A 10,575-nucleotide genomic window follows, 5' to 3' on the forward strand; every position below is an offset into this window, starting at 1 on the left:
GCTGTTTTTCAGACCAAATATGAGAATGGGGAAGAAATGTGATCTAAGTGACTTTGACTGTGGAATTTCACACACAACAGTCACTAGAGTTTGCAGAGAATGGTGCGAAAAACAAAAAACAACCAGTGATCAGCAGTTCTCCCACCAAAACCACCTTGTTAATGAGAGAGGTCTGTGGAGAAGGGCCGGAATGGTCAAAGCTGACAGAAAGGTGACAGTAGCGCAAATAACCACGCATTACAGCAGTGGTATGCAGAAGAGCATCTCTGAACACATGCGTCAAACCTCTTAAGGGGATAGGCTACAGGGAACGACAGAGTGACAAAAGCTAAATATAAGCAAACAATGCAACGTGAAAGTATGTTTTTCATGGTTTGAAAACATAGCTCTATACACAATACGATGGGATTTCAGTGCGTAAAAAGTAATGTTCTGCATTTTTAGGTCGCCAATAGGCCAACTTATAAACTTGATTTACAAATAGGATACATTTGTGGGACGTGTTGGTTCATGAGACTGGCCATCCCAGGATAGATAACGTCATCTTGGTTGTAGTATTTGGTACATCAATATGACCGTACGCTCAAACTACGAAAAACGAAAAGCTGCATAGCGATAATTGGTGGATGATTTGAAGCCTTGTCCTTTTGTGTTTCTAGAATGATTTACATTACATTACATTATAAGGCATTTAGCAGACGCTCTTATCCAGAGCGACGTACAACAAAGTGCAGATCAAACGCAAGTACAAGTGCGAAGAGGACCTTTATGCTTCAATTGCTTAACTGAAGTTCCTGTTGCTCTTGTTGCTGTTCCCTGTTGATGCTAAAGCATCCCCCGACCCCTACTCCCTCTCTTTTTCTTATTGTTTGTGATAAACATGTGGTATCATAGCCTATTTTACATGACACCATGACAGTAGAGCTTAATTAGTTAGCTTCCTAGCTTCCCTTTCTCTTTTCAGTGTAATGCTCATGGTTGGATTGTCCATTCCAGGTAATGGAGGCTTGGAGGTGCTGGGTGTCAGAGCAGCAGCGGAAGCAGGACCGGCTTGCACATGCAGCCCAGTTTCACAGAGATCAGTTATTGAGGGAGGGTGTGGCGTGTATCCTGTCCCACACAGCAGACATGCACCACTTCCGTATCAGTGTGGCACTGCAGAGCCAGGAACAGGTGAGGAGGAGCTATGCACCCTGTGTACCATAAGTACAGGTACTGTACACCAGACTGTGCATTGAAGTACAACACGCGAAGCAGTTGATACACTGAGATAGCTGCATGGTGCATTGTTCTCTGCACGCACTTTGTGCGCGCATTACGCAGGTGATATGCTTGTGTTTGCTGCAGAGTGCCCGGCGACTGCAGGGTGTGGTGTGGCGTTGTGCTATGCTGTGGAAGCAGCGTGTCCTGGGTGAGCCCGGCAGAAGTTGGGGCAAGAATCGCAAGAAGAGTGTCTCCTTCTGTCTGCCACTGCCCATCCCCACTCCAGGGAGCACCAGTGAAGACGACACAGTGGGGCGAGCTATTGAACATGGGCCAGCAGGCCACACGTCTGACCAACTGTAAGTCAGTAGAATTCATTTGTTTGTGAAACATTGCATTATTAAGTGTAATTGGTTATTACGTAGCTTACATAAAACTAATAATTTGCCCCAGATTTTCGGTGTGCACATCCAGGCTGCAGCCACGACGGCCTGAGCACCTTTTGAAGGCCCTGGACAAAGAATCGCCCCATAAATCTGAACCTCACAAATCTGTGCTTCACACAAACAAAAGGTACATTGTTTCAGCTTTCCAGAAGGTACATGCAGTCAGCTCCAGAATTATTGGCACCCTCGATAAAAGTGAATAAAAAATAAAAAATAAAAACCTGAATTTACTGCTTAATACATGCAGAGAATAACCTGACAGACAGGGGCAGAAGTCACAAGACTTTGTCCACAATTTCTGTATTAAGCACTTGTTTCTCAGGCTAGTTGGTAATTGTATAATTAACTCCAATGTAGCATTTCAGTATGCAATTAATATGAACACTTTGATAATATAGTATATCATGTGTCATTGGTTAATCTCTTTATATTTCAGTGCCCAGGTGTTGTCGTCCCCACCTAGCACTGCAAATCCCATTCAAACAAAGGGCCAGGCTACCCCTCCAGCCCCAGAAATATTCTGCTCACCTGCTACTGCACAACAACAACTGTCAGGCCACCAACACCACTCTACAAACCAGGAAGTCCTGCTACCTCCCTCCTCCTTCGTGACATCTGGAGTTCATATAGAACTGGTTTGATCATTGAACTATAGCTACTGTGTCTCTTTCACTTTAAGTTCAGTACATTCTCTATACATCTTTCTCATGCTCTTTCTCACTCTCTCTTCTGTTTATTCTGTGTTCCTCTTCCTCTTGTTTTAGCAACACAGCACATCAACATTAATGGCCCAGCCTGGGCACAGCCATTCAGACATTTTGCAGTTGCCAAAGAAGTTCACCATGTGCCAGAAAGCTGCTCCCACAGGTACTGATAAATGAAAATGGTCATTGTACCTCTAGCATTATTATTATATGTGGGCCAAGCACCATTTGTGCATTGGCATTCTGTTTAAATTGCATTTCTGCTACATTGCCTGTAACCGCCAGATGGCTCTTTAAAAACTCTCGTACCCAAGGTCTCACTCATCCAGTGAGTTTTGGCCTCATGGTGGTGCTGCGGCAGTTCTTTTGTGGAGTGTTTAATACAGGAATATTGTTGTAGGTTCTGTGTGCAAGGAACGTAAACAGACGGATTCCAAGCTGGTTGACCAACAGCCCTACTGTCACACCAGCACTTCTCTTGGCAAAGAGCTTCTCAGCATTCAACAGAAAATGCATCATTATCAGAGTGAGAAGAGGCAGCTGCAGTAAGGATCTCCACCCTAGCGCATTGTTTAAAATTGTGCATGCAGTACATGCTGAATCACATCCAAAGGCTATATGCTTTATGATCTTCTTTATCCTTTAGTGTCACTGAAACATTAGCCTGTCAAGAGACCACTATAGATGCAGACAGTAATGCATCATAGACACATAGTCGGAGCCCTGCGAGAGGGAAAACAAACCAACATCTCTTCTGACCATTGTAGATAATTATTTTTATTAACCTTTATTTATTCTGGTAAATCCCTTTGAGATAGAGATCTCATTTTCAACATAGAACATAAAAGAAAGTAATAACGCATAAAATGTTGAATTCAGCTATTCGTTAAAACTTAAAACCTCCCCACAACAGAATGTAATTATTTTAGGATCTTGCCTCTGAATTTCCGATAGCTTTTAAGATTTTTAAAGTGTTCTGCAGCTTAGTCCATGTGTCTGGAGCATAAAATCTAAATGCAGTCTTTCCAAATTCAGAATTTACTCTAGGCATGTAGTGTGTTGTTAGAAGAAACAGTTGTAACATGCAGTTGTAATGTAAGATGGTAATTTACCAATAAGGGCTTTGTAAATAAATAAAAACAAGTCCTAGTGAAAAAGTAAACAGAACTGGACCCAATATGGGATTCCTTTGTAATATCAGTAATTGACAAATGTCAAGTGCCTTCAACAAATCAATGAAAAGAGCAGTACAGTATTTTATCCTATCTACTGCAGACACAATGGCTCATTCACTTATTTTCCTTTTTTCTTTTTTCTTTTTCTGCTCCTACCTCCACCCCTCAGAGGAGGCTAGAAAAAGAGGCATGAAAAAGAAATTTAAATTCGTCAAGTCTAAAACATCAGTGAAACGACAGCGTCACAGCTCATAAAATATAATATGAAATATATCAAAAACCATACCGGCATGTATTATTATTATTATTTTTTTGGCACAAACAAATTACAATGTTTTTATTCATGTTTTGATCACATGGGGAGGCAACGCCAGGGAGGTAATTTACAATTATCTAAAGACAAGCTCAACATTATTAATATGACTGGCCAACAGCAAAGGGCCCTGAATCCAGCCCTGTGGTACTCTTTTGCTGATTGTAATAATACTAGACTGAACTCCTTCAACTGAAATGCATTGAGTCCTATCCTGAAGATAATTGTAAGACCAGTTACAAGCTGAATTTTATCTCAGCAAATATCAGATAATCATTTCAGCAGGACACGATCAACTGTGTCAAATGCCTTTGAGAGGTCAATGAAGAGGGCAGTACAATGTTGTCTGTTATCCAATGCGTATACAATATAATTAATAACAAGGGAAGCAGCAGTAATTGGCAGACCTGAAACCAGACTGGTGTTCGTTAAAAACACTATTCACTGTTAGAAAGGACCACAGTTGAGAAATAATCAGGGACTCCCAGGTTAGACAACTTTGCTATTCATCTATTCATGTCACAGGGGTCACCCTCCTTAAACAGAGGGAGTGCATTTGCCGCCTACTATACTTTTGGACACCAATGGAGTTATTTTGGGCACAATATCAGTCTCTTCAGAGACATTTGGGTCTATAATTTTGGTTCTCTCAAAAAGAGCCTGCTGAGACAAAATTCTGGTTAAAAGCATCACTAATTTACATTTTACCTGTAATCATTTGTCACATACAACTTGAGGACAGGAGAAGAGCTGCTTTCCAGGATTGAGATGGGTTTCCACTAGTATCAATGAAAAATAAAGACTGCCTTTTTAACCGATGCGATGCTGTACATCTGTTTCTAAGCTGCCTACAATGAAACCAATCTGCAGCTGAGTCAGTATATCTAGCTTTAGCCTTTGCATGAGTTATTTCTGAGAGAGCTCTGATAAGTACCAGGGATTTGCTGTTCTTAATTTACAGTCTAGAACGGGGCCTGGTTATCCGTCACAGAGTTGAACAGAAAAAAGTGCCAGCTCTGCGTCAGGAATACGAGAAACGTGTGGTAAATCACATTGATGCAGTTCATGAAGAACACATTGTGTATCAGATTTCTTATCATTCCTCTTTGGAGTAATGTGAGACTTGGACTTTCGGAAGTTTAGTGTCCCTGACAAGAGGGTGATGATCACTATGATCGAATGCAAAAATGCAGTGGCTAAATACTTATGTGGGTTAGTTGTAAGAATGTCATCAATTAGTTTGGATTTTGCTGGGTTTTTAAATACTGGATGAACAACCATAATTGTCTTTTTGTGTCTGCGTAGGGCCTGGCGTAGACTTTCAGACGTGTTGAGGAGCTGGTTAAATACCAGTGCAAGTGAGGATGAGACCGAGTGCCATTCAACTCGCCTGGAGCTTGAGGAGGTGAGGTGCTAACACAGAGACTACATTTTCATCACTTTAACCATTATTTTTCTCTGTTTGCATGTGCACCTAAAGATGGGGGAAATACCTTAGATATGTGTTGTTTTTAGATATACTGTGCCTTCCATAATATTTGGGGCAAAGACATACCATTTCTTCATTTGGCTCTGTACTGCACAATTTTCATTTGTAATGTGTTCACATACGGTTAAAGCACAGATTTTCCACTTTTATTTAAGGGTTCTTATGCATTTTTGTTTCACCAGGTAGAAATCACAACACTTTTTACACATTGTTAGATTGCATTTTGAAAACAGGTTTCCTTTCAAAAGGAAAAGTGCCACTTTGTAGTTTTTCAAAAAATATTTGAAATTATTTAGGCACATTAAGGCTATTTCCATCAACATAAAATGTAGGCTAAACTAACCATAAATTAATATACACTGATTGAACACTGTTAGGTTATTAGACTTTTTATTTTTTTATTTTTTTATTTTTATTTTTTTAACTTCTGCACCTGTAGCCCATCCAGAGTTTTGACACATTGTGTGTTCAGAGATGCTCTTCAGCATGCCACTGTTGTAATGTGTGGTTATTTGCATTACTGTCACCTTATTGTCAGTTTCGACCAGTCTGGTCCTCCTCCTCTGACCTCTGTCATTAACGACGCGTTTCTGCCCGCGGAACTGCTGCTCACTGGATGTTTTTTGCACCATTCTCTGCAAACTCTAGGGACTGTTGTGCATGAAAATCCCAGGAGATCAACAGTTTCTGAGATACTCAAACCTGGCACCAACAATCATTCCACAGTCAAAGTCACTGAGATCACATTTCTTCCCCATTCTGACATTTGGTTGAAAAAAACTGCGGAACGGGTTAGGTGTCTTGCTCAGGGACACTTCGACACAGCCCCGTCGGAGGATCGAACCGGCAACCCTCGACTGCCTGACAACTGCTCTTACCGCCTGAGCCAATGTCGCCCCTATAGTGTGTATGTAAACAAGACAAGAAAGAGTACAATAACTCATTTGAATCTCAGATTTAATAAAGTGCATATAGAAAGTCACCAAAGGCACACATTTCACAATGTGGATCTTTTATTGTACACATCAAATTAGACTTGTTCCTCCTTTTATTTACACTCAGTAACTCTTAATAAAGTGAAAATAAAACAGTTCAGTAAAATACCTTATTTGGATAAGAGAACACCCCTCTTAGAATTGCAATTGTAAACCTGCTCAGGTGTGTCCAATAACATGCTAGATCACACACAATTTATTTTCACCCACAATCAATTGTAATGTTGATTATTTCAGAATAAAAGCAACTGTTTCCCAGAGAATTCCACTGCTTGATAATGAGAAAGTTGTGGAAAGGCACAAGTCAGGAGGTTATAAAAGTAATGTCAAAGGCTTTATCTGTCCCATGGAACAAATCAAGACCATGAATGGCAGTGGTATGATTTATTTGGCCGTGTGCTCCAGCACATCGGGTGATCAGTGTAGGAATTGCATCAATTTGTATGTATAGTCCCTCCATTTTAGGGGACCAAAAGCATTTGACAGTTGGCTTATCAGCTGTTTCTGATTAGTAGGGTTCATTCAATTGCTTCCTGAGAGCAGGTATAAGAAAGCTTTCAGTAGCTAGTCTGGATTCTAGGTTTAGATTGCTTTTGGAGTCTGTTATTGGAATTTGTCAACATGAGGATAACAGTTGTGGCAATGACAGTCAAGGAAGCAATCACGAGGCTGAAAAATAAGAAAAAAACAGGCAGAGACCAACGGGCCAAACAATAGTTTTTGATTTCAAAATCAACTGTTTCAACATCTGGTCCTCATGTTGACAAATCTCAAAAACAGACTCCAAGTCTAGTCCAAGGCAATCAAAAGCCTGGACTCAAAACTAGATGCTGAAAGCTTTCTTATACATGCTTTAAGGAAACGTTTGAATACACCTGACTAATATCTGGACAGAAATATCGAGAGAAGCCAACTGTCGAATTACATTTGGTTCCCTAAAATGGGAGGACTATGTATAAAAAGGGATGTAATTCCTTCACTGATTACCTGATATGGATGTAAATACTCTCAAATTAAAGGTGACAGTCAGCTTTTTAACCTAATTATTCATTGTTTCATTTCAAATCCAATGTACTGGAGCCAAAATAACATAAATTGTACCACTGTCCAAATAGGAATTCTCTGTATATTGTTAAAAAGCTGTGGCTGACTGGCATGGAGGCAAATATCTTTTCTCTAATTCCTATTATGTTACCATTACAATCATTACTGCTACAAGAAGCTGGGATTAGTTGCTGCATGGTTTTTAGTAAGGTAAGCAACTGTTTTTAATAGAAAACAGGGATTGTTCTTATTTTCTTGTGTAACTTTGAAAAGTAAGAAGACTTAGCATTGGAGAGAGCATGCGAACAAGCACAAGGGCTTTCTTTCAAAGTCAATAGGTATACCTGCCACTTAGTGGAGCACTACTTGCACTACTACATGGTGTTGTCAGATGACCATCAGACCTTTTGGTGAAATGGTACATCTAGCAGAAACCCAATACATCTCAACACCCAAAGAAGACCATACCTACTGTAAAGCATAGTGGTGGCTGCATCCTGTCGTGGGGGTGTTTCTCCTCAGCAGGGACTGGGGCACTTCTTGGCATGATTGTAGGGAAAATGGAATGGTGCACTTCACAAACAAATTCTGCATTTCTCTCCCAGGAAGTAGAAAATGGGAAGATGGTTTATCTTTCACATTTTGCTTGATCACCTCAGGTACTTAATTTTCTTTATATTCTTGTCTGTTCCAGCTGGAGGCCCGGATGAGTAGATTGGCCACCTGGTTGGAGAAAGAGAAGCCAGTGATGCAATGCTATGCTGCCAGGATTCACAGCATTTCTAGTAGCCTTCAGGAGAGCAATCTTTGAAAAGATTTAACCAGGGTCCTGTGTGCTACCAGTGTGTATGATGGAAGGCAAAATTACAGTTGCCCTGATATAACTAGAGGGAAAGTAATTAAACTCCCAGTAACAGAAACGGCAAGCCATCTCTCCACTTTCTCACCTATGTTTGTAGTTTTACAAGTATGAGGATTTGGCAGCATATTTGTGGCATTGAAATGTATTTTTATTAGGTTATATTATGTTATACAAATGACATTTTTTTGTAACATTTCACTGGGTTTCATATAAAATGTAAAAAACAACCTGTACCTGTGTGTGGTGAGCTTCTTGTGTCCAAGGGTTCAGCCACTCAGTTACAAAATACTACTGGTATTGTAAGAAACAATACATTCCTTATTATAGATTATGACTGATCAGTTGAGAAATTATGTTGAAATCAATGCTGCGGCAAAAACAATGATGGAGTAACCCCATCTTCCTTCCGATGTGAACCCCATCACCCAAATATTTTATATACAGGCTTCAGAACATATTCAGCCTTAACTTTTGCATACTTTATTGTGTTATTGTGTTGTTGATTTATTTATCAACCTATAATGACAAAGATCATAATCATTTTGTTTCAGGTACCTGTGATTGTAGCAAAAACACACTTAAGAATTACTCTTGAGAATATTTCAAGCCTTATTTAAGAGAAAGTGTGGTTGATAGCTGCTTATAAAAAATATTTCATTATTTCTGTAATAAAAAGAATCCTATGGAAAAGCATGGCTTTCTTCCAGAAAATTATGTGTACTGCATTTGGGTATGCATACTAATATGAGTATGCATATGTTCAGTAGACACATGCAACTAAGGTTTAGGACTACAAGCATTTGCCCAGTGTATTTTTTATAGTCTTCCCATCAAGAGTGGTAAATGGTCTGCATTTATATGGCACCTTTAAGTGCCATTATGATTTAATTGATGCTTCTCATTCACACACTCAATCACACACGATTGGCTGCCATGCAAGGCACCAACCAGCTCAGAAGCAATTGGGGGTTAAGTGTCTTGCTCAGGGACACTTTGACAGGTAACCCTCCGACTGCCAGACTCCAACTGCTCTTACCTCCTGAGCCAATGTTGCCCCATAGATTGGCTCTTCCCCCCTTTAGTTATCGATCAGCACCTTACACAACTCAAAGTAATTTTGGCTACTAAATTACAAATATACACTAAATAACAAATATACAGTGGGCTCCAGAATTATTGGCACCCTTGATAAATATGCTCATAAAATGCTGTACACTAGAAGAAAAAATAATTCAGTAATTGGCTAAAGCCAATGTGTGTAAGGTAGTGTACTTTATTAATGATTGATGGAATCAACCAATATCTTACATTATTCAAAAAATGTAGGTTAGGTTAGAGAACACATTTGGATGGATGGCCATTCCTATATGCAAACCTTTTTTACTGATATCCTTGGGTTTGTGCTTATGGAGCCCAAGATGAAACCGATCTCTGCAATTCTTAAATTGTGATCCTTGAGTTACTTACAGCCTTTTTTATTATTGTCCTTACAGTGCTAAGCGGTATGTTTAACCATGTATGTGTTTTTTGTTCTCATTACCAGACATTTGATGGTCAGTTACCATTTGTGTATTCTGAATTGACAGTTTTTTCTTTTCGCATGCTTTCACAGGTATTTCACAGGTATATTACAAAGGTATTTTGCATGCTTGTTACCATATTTTTATACTCTAGTGAAACAGAAATGGATGAAATTACACAATATTGCCAATTTCACTTTATTTGATTTTATTTTCCATAATTGTTAGGGGGCGGTACGGATGGTGCAGTGGGTAGCACTGCCGCCTCACAGCAAGGAGGTCCTGGGTTGGAATCCCCGTCGGCCGGGGCCTCTCTGTGCGGAGTTTGCATGTTCTCCCCGTGTCTGCGTGGGTTTCCTCCGGGTACTCCGGTTTCCTCCCACATTCCAAAGACATGCAGGATAGGCTGATTGGAGAGTCTAAATTGCCTGTAGGTATGAGTGTGTGAGTGAATGGTGTGTGTGCCCTGCGATGGACTGGCGACCTGTCCAGGGTGTATTCCTGCCTTTCGCCCAATGTATGCTGGGATAGGCTCCAGCCCCCCTGCGACCCTGTTCAGGATAAGCGGGTTAGGATAATGGATGGATGGATAATTGTTAGGGGTGCCCATAATTTTGGCACCTGTCGTTTTCAGAAAATATTTTGAAATAAATATTGAAACATGAGAGTAAATATATTGAAATAAAAGTAAAGTTTTCCCTCCCATCAACATAACAGATCAGTATCCATGTTGTTTTATTATATTCAGCCTTTTTTCTCAATTTTTATAATAATTCTGGAGCCCACTAAATAACTTCTTGAAGTTAGTTTCTACATAGCAGCTT

The 10,575-nt window shown here is 40.0% G+C and overlaps 1 protein-coding gene across 1 annotated transcript in view; it reads left to right on the plus strand.

The window, feature by feature from the left end:
* Nucleotides 1-8,924, plus strand: part of sfi1 (SFI1 centrin binding protein) — a 31,396-nt gene extending 22,472 nt beyond the window's left edge. Inside the window, exons 26-33 of the mRNA XM_061260972.1 lie at nt 997-1,173; nt 1,348-1,562; nt 1,657-1,776; nt 2,086-2,284; nt 2,414-2,516; nt 2,754-2,898; nt 5,147-5,246; nt 8,064-8,924. Of these exons, the coding sequence (XP_061116956.1) occupies nt 997-1,173; nt 1,348-1,562; nt 1,657-1,776; nt 2,086-2,284; nt 2,414-2,516; nt 2,754-2,898; nt 5,147-5,246; nt 8,064-8,180 (1,176 nt within the window). The 3' untranslated portion in view covers nt 8,181-8,924. The remainder of the gene's footprint in view (nt 1-996; nt 1,174-1,347; nt 1,563-1,656; nt 1,777-2,085; nt 2,285-2,413; nt 2,517-2,753; nt 2,899-5,146; nt 5,247-8,063) is intronic.
* The last annotated feature ends 1,651 nt before the right edge of the window (nt 8,925-10,575 follow it).

Source organism: Conger conger, chromosome 11 (genome assembly GCF_963514075.1).
Source record: "Conger conger chromosome 11, fConCon1.1, whole genome shotgun sequence".
Classification (NCBI taxonomy): Eukaryota; Metazoa; Chordata; class Actinopteri; order Anguilliformes; family Congridae; genus Conger; species Conger conger.